The sequence below is a fragment of the Schistocerca cancellata genome, chromosome 3, assembly GCF_023864275.1.
Source record: "Schistocerca cancellata isolate TAMUIC-IGC-003103 chromosome 3, iqSchCanc2.1, whole genome shotgun sequence".
Taxonomy (NCBI): Eukaryota; Metazoa; Arthropoda; class Insecta; order Orthoptera; family Acrididae; genus Schistocerca; species Schistocerca cancellata.
The window spans coordinates 671,501,787-671,520,972 of NC_064628.1; the positions used below are offsets into that span (position 1 = coordinate 671,501,787).

A 19,186-nucleotide genomic window follows, 5' to 3' on the forward strand; every position below is an offset into this window, starting at 1 on the left:
ATATTAAACCTTATTATAAAATTTGCTAAAACTGCAAAAAAAAAAAATGCATAAAGGCAGTTTTACAGGGTAGGTGTGGATGGAGGGGGAGGGGGAAGGAGGGAGGCTGCAGCTTAGGTAGTTGTTCCAGGTCGCAGGATCACCTTGGTATGCCTCTGTTGCTAAACATTTGGTTTATTCGTGTCATTTAGTCCTTGATATAGGAGCACAAAGGTTGAACAGCAAGGGAGAAAGCCTACATCCCCTCACACCGCTTCCAATCCAAGCACTTCTCAATTTGGCGTTCCATTCCTAGTGTGTCCTCTTGGTTCTTGTACCAATTGCATAGGAACACTGAGCAATTTTCTCAACGCCAGCACGTACGGGCCTGCTCCACGCCAGAGACTCCTATTACAAACAAGGAATGTAGATCTGATGATGATTTCTGTCGTAGATCGAAACTGGTCATCCAAAAATAATGAATGGTAACATCATACACGCGACCACAAGTGTGTTTAATAAATATTCTATGGTTTATACCTATTTTTGTGAGGATTTCAATCGTCTTGCACAATTTTACATTATCGAACGATTTTTCTAGTTCGACAAATCCAGTATATCTAAGTGTCTTGATTTTTCGTTAAGTATTATCTCTGTCATCAATCTCAATGTCAGGAGTGCCTCTCTGTATTTGTGTTGCCAGAAGACAAATAGGGTCTTCACACGCATGACAGCCCGTCCACATGTCACCGCAAATGTTCCCAGTATTAAATATCACAGTGAGTTCAGTATTAGACTAAAATTTACACAGAAGAGACACAAGAATAAAATATCACGGTTATAATACGTATTGCAGATGACATTTGTCTTACTGAGTGTAGAGCTGAAAGACGACATCACTTGCATCGACCCGCAATTCTGGCAGAGGCTGGGTCAGGTCGTACAGCTCGACTCCGCCATCCTTCGTAGGAACCAGCTCCCAGCGGCGAGGACGAGCTGTAACAGAAAGATTATATGTCTGCGTAACTGAGGCGTGTGCTTCTGCAGGCTACTGAAATTTAACGCGAAGACCTAATATGAAACACAGTGGAACTTCGTTGGTCTAGAATAGGTGGGACGTAAGATCTTTCGAGTTATCAAAAGTCCATATAATCTGGAAATTGAGAAAACTTGATCTGAAGTCAACTTTTCAAAGAAATAACATATTGGAGTTCGTTTTCGAAATTTTCAGTTGCAGGCTTGTTCGACGGTAATTGAGGGAGCAGCAGAGAGTAAAAAGTGTATGGGAAGACAGGGATTGTAATACAAGCAACAAAAAATTGAGGCCATTGGTTGCCATTACTGCTCTGAGATGAAGAGGATGGCATTGGATAGGACGCTGTGGTGAGTTCCACCAAACCAGCCAGAAGCTGGTTAAACATCAAGGCCCCTCCCCTCCCCACAACGAACGAAATTACATTCCTTCACCAAATCAGTTCCTTCATTGGCGTTATTTCCTGCGATGGAATATCTGGCTGTAGTGCCCGGAAATCATCAAAGCCAATGAAGTCATGTTCAGATTGCCCAATAGTTAAGGGGGGATGTACATGAAAGCAACTGACATTGTGATTTTTTTTTAATTCGCTCTTCATTTACTACATGGTACTGAAATTTCAATTCCTGAATGTTACGTTCCGATTACACTCCTAAAGTTGATGAAAATAATAACTGGCAAAAGCTTGCACACGGCCACAGCTCATTCTTGTTCTGTATTTCTTCATATTATTTATTCCTGTGGCCTTTTCTTCCAGTTTTATGTAATCTTCATGCAGGGAATTTTTGTGTAGTACATCAACAAGGTTGTAAAACAGCAACACTGCCATTGATTCTGTATTCTCTGGTTTATGGTGTTTGTTTACAAGTGGTTGCAAAGGAGTAAAGTTTAAGAAACTGTGTGTAGATCTATGAGGGGGGACCCAAAAGTAACCGGAATCGTAATGCTGCACATCATGTACTTGTAGTAGCAGGTTGCGCCGCCAGAAGGTTGTAGTAGGAGCTCTGCTGAGTCATTCTGCCACGCGGCGTCACCCAACAGTGACAAGAGTGGTTTCTTTGGCACTTCTTTGAGTGTGCGTATAGTGCAGACGTGACAACGTGCGGCAGTGAAGTTTTGTTTCTTGCTCGGCAAGAACGCAGCAGAAACTGTTGCGAAGATTCAGACAGCCTACAAAGACCATGCTCTTAGTAAAACGAAAGTGTACGAATGGTTTTCTCGGTTTAAAAAGGGAGAAATGGTGGTTGAAGATCAGCCCCGTTCCGGTCGACCTTCAACTTCTCGAAACGAAGACAACATCGACAAAATCCGTGATCTCATCAGTGAAGATCGACGCAGGACAATCGACCAACTCGAGAACTTGTCCGGGTTGTCCTGGAGTTCAATTCAGCGCATCTTGACCATCGATTTAGGGATGCGAAGTGTGGCAGCAAAATTCGTGCGGAAGCTTCTTACCAGAGATCAAAGGGATCGTCGCGTTCAAGCCTGTCTCGAAATGAAGAATACTTTCAAAGAATATCCACATTTTTTTCAACAAAATCATTACAGGTGATGAGTCATGGTGCTATGGGTACGGTCCAGAAAGTAAACAACAGTCATCACAATGCAAGTCACCTGGTTCACCTCGACCAAAAAAAAGGTCTACAAGTGAAATCGAATGTGAAAACGATGTTGATCTGGTTTTGTTTTTTTTTGACATCAAAGGGATCGTACACTCTGAATTTGTCGCTGAAAACCAGACACTAAACTAACAATTCTATTTGGAGGTTATGAAACGGCTTCGCAGAAGTTTGTCGCGAAAACGTCTGGCTTTGTGGGATTCTGGCATGTGGTTCCTGCATCACGACAACACTCCCGCGCACACGGCTCTCAGCGTTCGCCAGTTTTTGGACTCAACGAAGACGACTACTTCGACCCACGCGCCCTATTCGCCGGATTTAGTACCCTCGGACTTCTTCCTATTCCCGAGGATGAAAAGAGACTTGAGAGGGAAGCGTTTTGCGGATGTGGAAGACGTAAAACGCAATGTCATAAATGTGCTAGCAGGTATCGTAGAGGACGAATTCAAAAGGTGCTTCGAACACTGGAATGAACGTTTGGACAAGTGTATTAAAGCTAATGGAGAGTACTTCGAAGGAGATTAAGGTTGTATTTGAGAACAATAAAGTATATGCTTTCTAGAAAGAAATTCCGGTTATTTTTGGGTCCTCCTTCGTATTATTACAATCTGTAGCAAGCCCAGTTCAAGTAAAGTGTAATTACTACACTTTAATAATCTTGGCAGACTACGAAATCCATAGAGGCTAGGGTTTGATACGGGAGCTATCACACTATCGATATTGAAGGAAATCGATAACAGGAGAATTTCTACAGCTGACATTATTGCTACTTATTTTGAAATCAGATTATTCAAGGAAGAAAATCAGAGAAAAGACTCCTTGAGGATGAAATGGAGTATGTATATGGTTTGCATTAATTCACGCACAGAAGGCAAAGTCTTACATTAAACCTGTTAGGTTTTTGAGTCGGGTTTCCCGTAACTTACATTTTGGAAAATCATGTACCTTTTCCTTAGAAATCATTAGCGTTAGAGTACTTAAATTTGGCATTAAACTTGTCAATACTATAGTGAAATATTCTCTGAAAGGAATTATCATTAAATAGAATGGAAATGTAAGAGAGAAACCCTAAAATTTGTTTTTTTTTTTTGACAGATATTTGGAGAGCTGTAAAAATCCAGCAAAATAAGAGATCAAAATTCTATTCCACAGATATTTGTAATAATGGTATATCAAGTTTTGTACAAAAATGTATTAATTTCGTTCTGAAACACTTTTTAAAAAAAGGAATATTTGTACTCACTTGGTTTAAAATTTCAGTTGTTTATAAATAAAAACCTATAACACCCATAAAAATTAAAACATATTTGTGTATGCACATAACATTTTTCAACAACCGTTAGTAGTTACGTTGTCTTGAGAACCTTTGACTTCATAAGGTTTTTTTTTCAGAGTATTGAAATTTCGTTAATGTCCCCCCAACCAGCCAGAAGCCGGTTAAACACGAACCAACATTAACCCCCTACCCTCTCAATACCAGAAAGGTACATTCCTTCCCTAAATCAAATCTTCCATTGGTGTTATTTCCTGTAAGTACTCGAAAATCACGAATGGAATCATGAAAGTTGACGCGGAATCGTATGTTCAGGTACCTCAACATTAAGGCGACTGCTTCCGAACAGAAATTAATTCAGGTCGAGTCTGGGCCCGGCTCAGACATTCATTTGTTACATGTTTCTCTGCTGTGGAATAAGAGGAAGTCGTGGCCGGGCATGTGAAAATGATCAGAATAGTGACGACGCAAAAGAAAGAAAAGAACCACGTTTCACTGGTATTTCATGTCATTATATTTTCGATGGTTTCATTTTATTTCAATTTACTAGGCAAGCTAGCAGTTGGCACCCAATTTTGTCATTAGTACACGCTGATATCAAACTTTATTTCATAAGAAGTGCGTTTGCTGGGTGAGATTTTATGTTGTTGATTGCTAATTTATGCGCATAACTTTTCGCTCTTGTATCATTTTTTGTTTTTAATTACAAGAGGTCGTGGTGGCAGTAGCCAAAAAATACTAGAAAATAATATAATATACAAAAAAAAGAAAACATAGTTTTACTGACAGAATTTCACTATGATCAAAGATTCATTCTAGGAACTATTTTCCTGTAGTAAAAATATGTATTTTATCTACAATGTCTTCAGAAAAAAACTGAACTGAACGGACAGAACATGCCAAGACCTGGACGCTTAAACTTATTTAGCCCATAGCAAGTGATCTGAGGCTCTGAAGTACTTGTGAATCACCTGCCAGATAACACTTACAGAAATCGCACGCTTCTTGCACATTAGTCAGCTATCTGCAGGGGATGGGCAAAATAATGTGAACAGTGGAAGCAAGCGGGTGGTTGTGTTTGATGGTCAACAACACAGGTAAGGCACGTGTTGCACTGGACTGTGCGTGTTCAGTACGGACTAGGCATCGGTGCAGGTTGTTTAGTAGTACACACAACGTATCTGCATTTAGAGGCCGAGGTCAACTTGCAATGAAAGACCTAACAGAGTTCCACAGAGGGCAGATTGTGGGCGCCCTATTAACTGGAGCATCAGTAACCAAGACAGCCAACTTACTGAATGTTTCAAGAGCAACTGTTTCAACAGTCATGGCAGCCTACACAAAACATGTGTAGTGGAACAAGGGCTGTGAGGCAGCGGTAGAGAACAGGAAAAAGATTTGTAGAAACTACTTCGTTCCAGTACATGCTTACTTGGGACATCATCCAGGTTCTAGGCGCTATAGTCTGGAACCGCATGACCGCTACGGTCGTAGGTTCGAATCCTGCCTCGGGCATGGATGTGTGTGATGTCCTTAGGTTAGTAAGGTCTAAGTAGTTCTAAGTTCTAGGGGACTTATGACCACAGTAGTTGAGTCCCATAGTGCTCAGAGCCATTTGAACATCCTCCAGGAGGTAGAACATGTCACAAAAACAAGTATGCACAATAAATATTTGCAAAGAAAAATAAAACTGCTTATTTACTCCCCACAAATTCGAAGTGAAACAATGTCCTCATGAATGTGGAATAAGTCAAAGAAAATCTTAATATATTTTCATTTAAAAGCTAATAGGTAACTTGTCACAAAATACGTAAATGTTCGATACACTGAGGCGCATATGATGCTTCTAAGTCTATTGTAGCTATCCATCATAAAATTAAAAAAAAAATCATATTGTAACACTTGTTTACACTGAGGTGACAAAAGTCATGGGATAACGATATGCACAAATACAGATGGCGGTAGCGTCGCATACACAAGGTGTAAAAGGGCAGTGCAATAGTGGAGCTGTCATTTGTACTCAGGTGATTCACGCTGAAAAGTTTCTGAGTTGATTATGGCCACACGACGGGAATTAACAGACTTTAAATGCGGAATAGTACTTGTAACTAGAAATTAACAGACTTTGGGCGCGAAATGTTGCTGGAACTAGAGGAATGGGATATTCCATATATTGCGAGATCCACAGTGTCAAGAATGTGTCAAAAACACCAGGTTTCAGGCATTACCTCTCACCACGGACATCGCGGTGACCAGCGACCTTTATTTAATGACCGACAGCAGCAGGGTTTGTGTAGAGTTGTTTGTTCTAACGGACAGCCAACACTGCGTGAAATAAACGCAGAAATCAATATGGGACGTACGACGATCGTATCAGTTAGAACAGTGTGGCGAAATTTGGCGTTAATGGGCTATGGCAGCAGACGACCGATGCGAGTGCCTTCGCCTACAGCGCCTCTCCTGGACTCGTGACATATCGGTTGGACCTTAGACGACTGGAAAACCATGAGCCGGTCGGATGAGAAACGATTTCAGTTGGTAAGATCTGATGGCAGGGTTCGAGTGTGGCGTAGCCCTCACGAAGCCATGGACCCAAGTTGTCAAAAAGGCACTGTGCAAGCTGGTCGTGGCTCCGTAACAGTGTGGGCTGTCTTGACAAGGAATGGACTGGATACCTTGGTCCAACTAAACTGATCGTTGACTGGGAATGATTTCCACACCACGACGGAATTTTTATGGATGGCAATGCGCCGTCTCACCAGGTCAGAGTTGTTCGCGATGGGTCTGAAGAACATTCTGGACCTTTCGAGCGAATGGTTTGGCTGGCTAAATCGCTCTACATGAATCGAATCGACCATTATGGGACATAATGGAGAGGTTAGCACGTGCACAGCATCTCGCACCGACAACGCTTTCGCAGTTGTAGATGGCTATAGAGGCAGCAAGAGTCAGTATTTCTGGAGGGGACTTCCAGCGACTTGCGGTGTCCATGCCACATCTTATTGCTGCTCTAGGCCGGGCAAAAAGAGGTCCGACACGATATTAGGAGGTAGTCCATGATTTATGTCACCTCACTGTACAATGAACGCATTGCCGGAGGAAAACCCAATCCATGAAGGAGCTACCTGTGGTCACACGGATGCCATTACAAAGAAAGAAGGAGAACGAGAATTGTAGACACAATAAAGTAGAATACTTCAGAATTAGGACACATGTGATCCAAGCTAATGCACTATGTATTTCATATATTACTAAATAAAAGTTAATTTTAGTATCTGGCCGACCCTTTACTTCGGCGTTTGACAGACAGTGACAATAATATAAGAAAGAGAGCACTTTATGTATTTTATAACGAATCATTTATCTTTTTTTTTTTTTTTTTTTTTTTTTTACTTGACGAAGGTCTAAGAATCTGAAAGCTTCCTTGTGATATGCGAAATAACAGTTTCAGAATATCAAGTAAGTGTTTCCTTTTCGATATTATGATGAGAAATGTTTATTGTAGTGTAATTGGCCCAAATTTCGGAGAAATTCAGTTTTAAAGAAGAGTAATGGAGGCAATAACTTTCGTATAATTTCGTAGTTGTGGATATTATTACTCACTTACAACATTTAATGATTAAGTTCAATAAAATTCAGTGATTCTGTGGTGTTTATAGGGGAACACTGCATGCATGGTGTCCCATTAGGAGTGCTCAATATTAGTAGACATGACAGGAACGATCATTCGAAACAAAAAAAGTGAAGTAAACGTGTGCTCTAAAATGCATACCTTGCAAGCTATGAGCACTTTTTCATCTTCATTACTGTAAATCAGATCTCTTCTACTGCAAGCTCTTTCATTTCCACAACCGTGTGTGTCTGAGACAGACACACATGCACATGTGGGGAAGAACGTTTCCCAGAATACACTGTCTTCTTCTGAGGGCAATACACCAACAATATACACTACACTTGGACTACACAGAAACAGATATACATATATACGCAGCAATAAGAGACGAAGAACAATGGGTGCAGCTAAACGCATTGACAAACAGTATCTCAAAAAAAAAAATGGCTCTGAGCACTATGGCACTTAACATCGATGGTCATCAGTCCCCTAGAATTTAGAACTACTTAAACCAAGCTAACCTAAGGACATCACACAACACCCAGTCATCACGCCCCGCCGGGAATCGAACCTGGGCGCGGGAAGCGAGAAGGCTACCGCACGACCACCAGCTGCGGACAAACAGTATCTCAAAAACAACACATGAAGAGTACCTGCGGACACGACATAACAGACATGCCTATATGCAACTTTTATTTTTTATTTACACGTCAAGTTCCGTAGGACCAAATTGCGGAGCAAATGTCTAAGGCAGTGGTACGTGTCAATATATGAAATTACAACATAAAAGTAATAACAGATAAAAACAAAATGTTTATGAACCCAAAAAAAGTAAAGCCATATGTGTAAGTAAACGCAATCAACAATACAACAAGAATCAGCTTACTTTTTCAAGGAACTCCTCGAAAGAATAGAAGGAGTGACACATGAGCAAACTCTTCAGTTTCGACTTTAAAGTTCGTGGATTATTGCTAAGATTTTTGAATTCTAGTGGTACCTTATTGAAAAAGGATGCAGCAGTATAATGCACACCTTTCTGCACAAGAATTAAGGAAGTCGACTCTAAATTCAGGTTTGATTTCTGCCGAGTAATAACTGAGTGAAAGCTGTTCATTCTTGGTAACAAGCTAATATTGTTAACAAGAAATGACAATAAGAAATGCATACATATTGAGAGGCCAATGTCAAAATACCCAGAATGGTGAACAGGGGTGGACAAGAGGTTCGTGAACTTACACCACTTATTACCCGAACTGCCCGTTTCTGAGACAAAAGTATCCTTTTAGAATGGGAAGAGTTACCCCAAAATATAATACCATACGAAGAAGAATGAAAATAAGCAAAGTAGACTAATTTTCGTGTCGAACGATCACTCACTTCAGTTACCGTTCGAATAGTAAAAATGGTAGCATTAAGTGTTCGAACAAAATCCTGAACGTGGGCTTCCCATGACATTTTACTGTCTATCTGAACACCTAGAAATTCGAACTATTCAGTTTCGCTAATCATATGCCCATTCTGTGAAATTAAAACTTTACGTTTTGTTGAATTGTGTCTTAGAAACTGTCAAGACTGTGTCTTACTGTGATTTAGCGTTAGTTTATTATGTATGAGGTGCATTCAAGTTCTAAGGCCTCCGATTTTTTTTCTCCGGACTGGAAAGAGAGAGAAACATGTGCATTGTTTTAAAATGAGGCCGCGTTCATTGTTAATACGTCCCAGAGATGGCAGCACCATACGGCAGATGGAATTTTACCGCCAGCGGCGAGAATGAGAACTGTTTTAAATACTTAAAATGGCGACGTTTTCCTTATTTGAACAGTGTGCAATCATTCGTTTTCTGAATTTGCGTGGTGTGAAACCAATAGAAATTCATCGACAGTTGAGGGAGACATGTGGTGATGGAGTTATGGATGTGTCGAAAGTGCATTCGTGGGTGCGACAGTTTAATGAAGGCAGAACATCGTGTGACAACAAACCAAAACAACTTCGGGCTCGCACAAGCCGGTCTGACGACATGATCGAGAAAGTGGAGAGAATTGTTTTGGGGGATCGCCGAATGACTGTTGAACAGATCGCCTCCAGAGTTGGCATTTCTGTGGGTTCTGTGCACACAATCCTGCATGACGACCTGAAAATGCGAAAAGTGTCATCCAGGTGGGTGCCACGAATGCTGACGGACGACCACATGGCTGTACGTGTGGCATGTTGCCAAGCAATTTTGACGCACAACGACAGCATGAATGGGACTTTCTTTTCGTCGGTTGTGACAATGGATGAGACGTGGATGCCATTTTTCAATCCAGAAAAAAAGCGCCAGTCAGTTCAATGGAAGCACACAGATTCACCACCACCAAAAAAATTTCGGGTAACCGCCAATGCTGAAAAAATGATGGTGTCCATGTTCTGGGACAGCGAGGGCGTAATCCTTACCCATTGCGTTCCAAAGGGCACTACGGTAACAGGTGCATCCTACGAAAATGTTTTGAAGAACAAATTCCTTCCTGCACTGCAACAAAAACGTCCGGGAAGGGCTGCACGTGTACTGTTTCACCAAGACAATGCACCCACACATCGAGCTAACGTTACGCAACAGTTTCTTTGTGATAACAACTTTGAAGTGATTCCTCATTCTCCCTACTCACCTGACCTGGCTCCTAGTGACTTTTGGCTTTTTCCAACAATGAAAGACACTCTCCGTGGCCGCACATTCACCAGCCGTGCTGCTATTGCCTCAGCGATTTTTCAGTGGTCAAAACAGACTCCTAAAGAAGCCTTCGCCGTTGCCATGGAATCATGGCGTCAGCGTTGTGAAAAATGTGTACGTCTGCAGGGCGTTTACGTCGAGAAGTAACGCCAGTTTCATCGATTTCGGGTGAGTAGTTAATTAGAAAAAAAATCGGGGGCCTTAGAAGTTGAATGCACCTCGTACAAGCCATGAACTTAAGTCATGAACTGCACTATTTGAAACTGAGGGAATGTTGCACACAACCTCCTTTGCTACCAAACTAGTGTCATCAGCAAACAGAAAAATTTTACAGTTACCTGTAAAACTAGAGGGCATATCATTTATATAAATAAGGAACAGGAGTGGCCCCAACACTGATCCCTGGGACATGCCAAACTTTACCGTACCCCATTCAGACCCCACAACAATGTAACAATCTCCAGAGGTTGACAGCGACCCTCACAGTGACAGTGTGAACAGTGACACTGAAGAGGAACAGGTGGAGGAAGACGAGATGTGGCAGTAAATAAGCGAAAGGTGCTGGCCATCTAGCCCATAAAGCTCCAAATGTTGGATGAGCACCTAATGTTAATGCATAGTATTAGCGATATTCTTTCTCTATTACTAACCAAACTGTTTTTGTTGTGACTGGCGGTCAACAACTTGAAGAAACCATTCCGAGGTATTCACCGCCAGTCACAGTCGGTGATGGCACTTACAAATCTCTCCTCTGTCCTATCATCCTTTTATACACTTCTTAAAACAACAAAATTGTATTTATATTTCAATACTAAATTGTTGTTATATTAAAAAATATTATTCTTTGTAAAATGTTGTAGATAGAAACAAAACAAAAAACTACAAAATAGATGAAAAACGAAAACGGTAAGATGCACGATCTATATTAAAAACGTAACAGGTCTATAATTTGACAATAAATAAATAAATAATAAATAAATTTCCATAATTTGAGAGATGGTAGCACGGGCCAAAACAAGGAAAAAAGTCCATTAAACAGGCCTTTAAAGTGGGTACCTTAAGAAATATGAGTATTTGTTCATCTTCACAACTATGAAACACATCTCTTCTACTGTAGAAGAGCTTACAGCTCGTAAGGCTGGCATTTTTAAGCCTGTGTTTGCTAGACCTTAGTGCTTCGAATGATCGTTCCTGCCACACCCCTAAATACTGACCATTCCTCCTGTGCCACCCTGGATAATTCAGATGGCACCCTTATATCTAACGAAAACTTTCTCTGCAATAGACGACTTACTCCACAATAATATTACATACGATATCAATGAACAGACAGTGTTAAAAAGTTAACAACTCGATTCATTTCTAAATTATACTGATTAATAATCTTCGTAGAGTGTTTCTTCTAGTTCTTATTTTAATGTATATATACACCACAAAATGTAGGATTTTAAGGTGGGTTTCGGGACGCTCTTGACACAGATTGTTGACAATACTGATTTCTGTAAGTTTTGAGAAATAAAAACACTGTCGCTCAGGTCTAAGAAATGGCAGAATATACACGAAAGAGTTTTATTTGGCTCAGATAATCTTTTTACTGCAAATGCATATACTTTATAAATTGGCAGCAACAAACAGTAGAAATGCCACAGGTATTAGAACACGTTATTTTGTTAAGCCACTGATAAAAAAGTGTGCAGTTTTGTTACGAACCTGAGGCTACTGCCGCAAGTGTAAGAATCAAAGCAATGACTTTCATCTTGCCAGCTCTTGTTCTACATCCTGCTATTCGGCACTTATATAAAGAGAAACTTATCATTTAATTACCACATTGCTAATGGAAAGATAGGAGGATCGTTTCCACATCGTTGTCAACAACATCATTCACAGTTCGTTATCAATAAACTGATCATTCATATTGGCTAATTTTTGTGACATTGCTACCCACTTAGTGAGATGTTTTTATTGCTGATAATCTATTTATTGTCAGGACAGTTAAGAACAGTCGCGCATGAGAGGAGCTACTTGCATTATGTAGAAAACTGAATGCAACATTATTCGTGGAACAATTGATATGTGAGATTTCAGCATATTCAGAAATAATTTTTTGGTACCTTTCAGGAATCGGCTGTTTTGATACTTTCATTAGAAAATAAGGACCAATTATATCGGTCAAACAAGTGCCTAGTAACGTAGTGAAGTGGTCACGGATTACTCGAGAGGGTTCCATGGGGCATCTGCGTGGTAGTGAACTCCTTTAACTCCTTATAGGAAATTAAAAAAGAAACAGACATCATTCGCTGCGTTACTGAAGAAATCGAATCCTCATTGGCGAATAATTTCCCACTGTTTTCATCGGAAAACAAAAATAAAGAGGAAGAAAATGTTTTTGAAACAATTTCTTGATGAGTTCGAATTAACAGATGCATTTTTGGCGCAAGAACTCGTATTTATTGCGTATTTCCTCATTTATTTCATAGATATATTGAACTGATGCATTTAATACTATGTACACATGCTTTTATTTTGTATTAGCAATTTAAATCTCTTCTGCAAGTGAGTCTGTCAGTCAATGTGTTCTAAATGGAGAAGCTTGAGGAACGTCGAACGGTTCAGAGTATAGATAAACCAAAAGAAATACTTCTTAGAAACTTCATCTGGACACTGAATTAAAATAGTCGCTGTAGCGCTTCCTACTATTTATTTTGTTGACAGATTCAGTTGTAAATTCTTCTCCTTGCCGTTTTCGAATACAGTTTATGTAGGTGTGAAACCATCCTTCAAAAACAAAAACAAAAAAAAAAAATACCGTGAGGGCAAACAGAAATTGGAAGCTAAATAGTATGCGATGAGAGAGCTTGTGGAATCCACCATCTTGGACGTAACTCAAAATTTTGGAATGGAAAGGGAGATCATGTGACTCAACAAATAGAGAGACAGTTACACGGGGAAAACAATGATGTAATTGAATTGAGCGTAACTCAATTGGGTCTCGAATTATGTCCCATTTTGTACAGAACAAGACAAATGCTGATCATAGTACATAAAGGCTACAGGATGTTCTTAACACGTTTCCATCATGTTGTAGGATTGGTACTATCCACTTTATCCATTCCTCGCGCACACATGTAGCGGAATCTACATCCTTATAGACACTCCGCAGGCCACCTTATGGTGCATGGCGGAGAATACCTTCCACCACTACTATTCATTTTCTTTCCTGATCCACTCGCAAAGAGATCGAGGGAAAAACGATTGTCTAAACGCCTCCATAAGAGCCCTAATCTCTTTTATGATCGTGGTCCTTAACGCGAAATGTATGTTGGCGGCAGTAGAATCGTTTTGCAGTCAGCTTCAAACGCCGATTCTCTACATTTTCTCAGTTGTGTTCCGCGAAAAGAACGTTGTCTTCCCTCCAAGGTCTCCCATTTGAGTTCCCAAAGCATTACTGAAGCACTCGAGTGATGATCGAATCTACCGGTAACAAATCTAGCAGCACACTTCTGTATTGCTTCGATGTCTTGTTTCAATCAGACCTGATGGGGATCCAAAACACTCGAGCAGTACTCAGAAATGGGCCGCAGTAGTTTTCTATATGCTGTCTCCTTTACAGATGAACCACACTTTCCAAAAATTCTCCCAATAAACCGAAATTCTCCATTCGTCTTCCCCACTACCATCCTTACATGTTCGTTCAATTTCATATCGCTTTGCAACATTATGTCTAGATACTTAATCGAATTGACTGTGTGAAGAAGTACACTAATAATGCTGTATTCAACATTGCTGGATTGGTTCTAATAATCTGTATTGACTCAAATTCTCCTACATTTAGAGCAAGCTCCCTTTGGTCACATCAACTAGAAATTTTATCTAAGTCAACTTGTATCTGCCTTCAATCACTCAACAACGACACTTTCCCGTACACCACAGCAGCGTCAGCAGACAGGCGCAGCACAAGCAGCAACACTCCTCTCCCTGACGTACGTAAGGTTTTTGATCTCCACCGCATACGCTAGTGGCTTCACTTGTCTCCACAGATAGAGATCCAATGGAGTAAAATCCAGGGAAAGTGGTGCCCACTTCACACGACGTCGACGACCTGTCGATCTATGGAGAAAATAGACAGCTGGGGAGGGCACTGACGTGCTGAAAGAAAGTTGGCAATGTCCCGTCTACAGTCAGTAGCGAAGACGGCACATCTTCCTCTAGCAACTGCAGATAACAGGCTGCTGCTGCAGTACCCTGAACGAAGAAGTGCCCGAAGACATGAGATTTCTATACGCAGCACCAAACCATCACTTTCGATGCCCCACCTACTTTCGATGGAAACATCCAGTGAGGGTCCATAACTGAGCAGTACCAGTAATTCTTTCTATTTACATCTCCGTTTCCATAGATATTAACTTCACTCATAAACAGTAGTATGTCGTACGGAAAACGATGATTTACGTCCAGCTTATGTGTCGCTCATTCTGCAAACTGAACCCGACGAGCCGGCCCTTGTGTCTGAGCGGTTCTAGGCGCTTCAGTCCGGAACCACGCGGCAGCTACGGTCGCAGGTTCGAATATTGCCTCGGGCATGGATGTGTGTGATGTAATGAGGTTAGTTAGGTTTAAGTAGTTCTAAGTCTAGGGGACTGATGATCTCAGATCTTAAGTTCCATAGTGCTTAGAGCCATTTGAACCATTTGAATCCGACGGTATGGATTGCCTTCGATTAGTTGTCGTAATACTGATATTGTATAAGGATGTCATTTATGTGTGGTCAAAATTGTCTTTGTTGGTGTACAGTTGATGAGGTGAGTACAGCGTTATAGACTCTTACAGAACGATGTCAGAATAGCGTTGGTGTTCCTTCACACGCAACCATTTACGACAGTCCAGCTATCGGTTTGTTTGCGGCGGCACTGGTTTCCGAGAAGTTTTACCATCGTGCTCTGGTTAATGCGTCATCTGTGTGGATGGTGTTGCTTGAAATACTTTGCCACCCTCTGAAATAAATCCCTTGTACAAAATGCTGTGGTCAGCGATCACAAAACAAGAAGAGGCCACAATCGTCTACAACAAAAGTAACAGAAGTGATTCGCAAAAATACCGTCCAATCTCGCTGAGGACCATCCGTTGTAGACTCCTAGAACATATTCTGAGCTCCACAATGAGTTATCTCGAACAGAATAATTTCCTCCATGTCAACCAGAACGGATTTCAAAAACTTGAATCTAGCTAAACGCAACTTAAGCTTTTCTCACGTAACTTCCTGAATGCCGTGGAACCTGGCGATCAAGAGAGTGAGGTGATGTAGTAGTTAGCACGCTGTACTCACTCTGAGGAGGACAACGTTGAGAACCACGTCCGATCATCCAGATTTAGGTCTTCCTTGACCTCGTTAAATCAATCCAGACAAATGCAGGGATAGTTTCTGTGAAAGGGCTTGACCGATTTCCTTTCCGTGTCTCTACCAGTCCGACATTGTGCTCCTTCTCTAATGTCCTCATTGTCGACGGGTCGTTAAACACTAACATTTCCACTTTTTTCTCCAAGGAAGTAAGGTTGATATGATATTTCTTGACTTCCGAAAAGCGTTTGACTCAGTACCGCAACAACGGTTATTAACAAAACTACGATTATGTGAGTATCAAACAAAACTTTTGAACAGATTCAGGAGTTTTTGGTAGGGAAGACACAGAGAGTAGTCGACAGAAGTAAAAGTAACTTCAGACGATTTCCAGGGAAATGTGTTGGGACCCTTGTTCCTCATACTGTATATAAGTGGCTTGACGGAGAATATTATAGCAAACAACTGCTTTTCGCGGATTATGCAGTTATCTACACACATCAAAAAAAGTTTTGCATCACCTCGGTTCTGACAGTTCCTGAACCTGTATAGAAAATTGGAATAGAGATCAACATAAACGTCATTTCCGCCCTTTTTATTGCTCATGAAAATCACACATGGCATATTTTATCACCATACAGCGAAACCTACAGAGGTAGTGGTCCAGATTGCTGTACACAAGAGTACCTCTAATATCCAGTAGCACGTCCTCTTGAATTTATGCATGCTTGTATTCGTCGTGGCACACTATTCCCAAGTTCATCAAGGCAGTGTTGGTCCAGATTGTCCCACCCATCAACAGTGATTCGGCGTAGATCCCTCAGAGTAATTGGTGGCTCACGTCGTCCATAAACAGCCTTTTTAAATCAATCACAGGCATGGTAGATAGGTTTCATGTCTGCATAACATGCTGGCCACTCTAGTCGAGCGATTTCGTTATCCTGAAGGAAGTCATTCACAAGATGTGCACAATGGGGGCGCGAATTGTCGTCCATGAAGACGGATGCCTCGCTAATATGCTGCTGATATGGTTGCACTATCGGTTGGAGGATGGCATTCAAGTATCGTACAGCCATTACGGCACCTTCCATGGTCACCAGCGCCGTAGATCGGCCCCAAGTAATGCCACCCCAAAACAGCAGGGATAGTGTGTCTAAGACGTTCAGTCTGACCGGGATGCCTCCAAACACGTCTCCCTCGATTGTCTGGTTGAAGGCATTTGCGACACTCTCCGGTTAAGAGAACGTGACGCCAATCCTGAGCGGTCCATTAGGCATGTTGTTGGGCCGATCTGTACCGCGCTGCATGGTGTCGTGGTTGCAAAGATGGACCTCGCCATGGACGTAGAGAGTGAAGTTGCTCATCATGCAGCCTATTGCGCACAGCTTGAGTCGTAACGCGACGTCCTGTGGATGCACGAAAAGCATTATTCAACATGGTGGCGTTGCTGTCAGGGTTCCTTGAGCCATAATCCTTAGGTACCGGTCATCAACTGAAGTAGTAGCCCTTGGGCGTACTGAGCGAGGCATGTCATCGACAGTTCCTTTCTCTCCGTATCTCCTCCACGTCCGAAGAACATCGCTTTGGTTCACTCCGAGACGCCTGGACACTTCCCTTGTTGAGAGCCCATCCTGGCACAAACTAACAATACGGACGCGATCGAACCGTGGTATTGACCGTCTAGGCATGATTGAACTACAGACAACACGAGCCGTGTACCTCATTCCTAGTGAAATGACTGTCGGACCCCCTTCGTCTAATAGGCGCTGCTCATGCATGGTTGTTACATCTTTGAGCTGAACAGTCAAAGTGGCTGTGTCTGTGATACAATATGCACAGTTTTGGTCTATCTTCAGGAGTTCTGGGAACTAGTGATGTATAACTTTATTGGAGCTACTACTTCTAAAACGCTGAAAAATATCGAGTCAAATCTTGATAAGATTTCGAAGTGGTTCGAAAACTGGCAACGGTTTTTGTTTTGAAAACTGTAAAACTGCGCACTTCACAAATCGCAGAAGAGTAGTAACCTATGATTACTCGGAAGGATATGGAATGAAATGAGCGCGTCGCCCAGTGGTAGGTAAGGCAGGTGCTGGCTTAGGTTCATTGGCCGGATATTGTGACAGTGCAGACAGTCTACAAAGGAGACTGCTTACAAATCATTTGTGCGCCACGTCTCGAGGTATTGTTCAAGTGTGTGGAGCAATACCAAATATGACTAGCAAGGGGTACTGAACGTATACAAATGAGGGTGGCAGGAATGGACGGAGATTTATTTTACTTCTGGGAAAGCGCCGCGGAAATGATTACCTACCTGAAACGTCAGATGCTTGAAGATAGAAGCAAATTATCTCACCAGTGCTTACCTACAATGTTTCGGGAACTAGTATTAAGTGAAGAATCTACAGGTATTCTTTAGCAGTCAACGCATCGTTCGCAAAAGAACCATTAAGTCATAATTAGAACAAGTACTGAGGTCTTAAGCAGCCATTCTCTCCACGCTCCATACGCAACTGGAACTGGAAGATGCCATAATATATAGTGCCACGCTAGGTACCCTCTTCTCTGCACTTCAGAGTGGTGTGAACGGTATGTATGTAGATGCAGCTGTAGATCCCCTTCAGTCATAATACTTCATCCTTCTATGTACGAGGGGCGTTCAGTAAGTAATGCAACACCTCTTTCTTTTTCTCGACCAGTTTCAGTTGAAAAAACGCGGAATTTATTCTGGGACATCATGGAATATTCCCGCTTCAGCTCCTATAGTTTGACGTAGTTGCGATGGGTGGTAGCACTATACTTTGCCTTCAAAATGACGTCTGTAACGGAGGTGCGTTCCATGCGGACAGCCGTCATTGAGTTTCTTTCGGAGGAAAATCAGAGCATCGCTGAGATTCGTAGGAGCCTGCCGAATGTCTACGGAGACCTGAGCGTGGGCAAAAGCACGATGAGTCGTTGGGCTAGAGATCCGATCTCTTGCGAGCCGGCCGGCAACGCGTAATTGTGACTCCTGCAAAGATGACTCCTCATTCAAGGTGATCGACAGATCAAAATCAAACACTTATCAGCTCAATGGACGTCTCTGTTGGTGTTACACTCATACACCAGTTTTGTCACTCAAACGTTTGTGCCCCTGGGTTCCTCACCGCCTAACAGAAGACCATAAACATCATCGAACTACCGTGTGTGCGGAACTCCTTGCGCTTTACGAGGCTGATCATGACAATTTTTGGTCGAAAATCATCACAGGCGATGAAACATGGATTCGTCACTTCGAACCGGAAAGAAAACGGCAATCCATGGTGTGGCACCACGCCATTTCTATTCCGAAAATGTCCGCAGCTCGTGGTCTCGCGGTCGCGTTCTCGCTTCCCGAGTACGGGGTCCTAGGTTCGATTCCCGGCGGGATCAGGAATTGTCACTTGTCTCGAGTTGGCTGGGTGTTTTGTGTTGTCCTCATCATTTCATCATCATTCATGAAGGTGGCGAGTTTGGACTGAGCAAAGGTTGGGACTTTGTACAGGCGCTGATAACCCCGCAGTTGAGCGCCCAACAAACCAATCATCATCGTCATCATCCGAAAATAACGTTCAAAGCCGCACCCTCAGCCGGTAAAAACATGGTGAC

At 41.9% G+C, this 19,186-nt stretch overlaps 1 protein-coding gene across 1 annotated transcript in view; it reads right to left on the reverse strand.

Annotated features, from left to right (window-relative positions):
* LOC126176944 (lipase member H-like) overlaps positions 1–11,991 on the reverse strand; it is a 30,139-nt gene extending 18,148 nt beyond the window's left edge. Inside the window, exons 1-2 of the mRNA XM_049924144.1 lie at positions 11,935–11,991; positions 852–975 (exon numbers count right to left, since the gene is read on the reverse strand). Coding sequence (XP_049780101.1) covers positions 852–975; positions 11,935–11,980 — 170 coding nt within the window. The 5' untranslated portion in view covers positions 11,981–11,991. The remainder of the gene's footprint in view (positions 1–851; positions 976–11,934) is intronic.
* Positions 11,992–19,186: the final 7,195 nt, after the last annotated feature.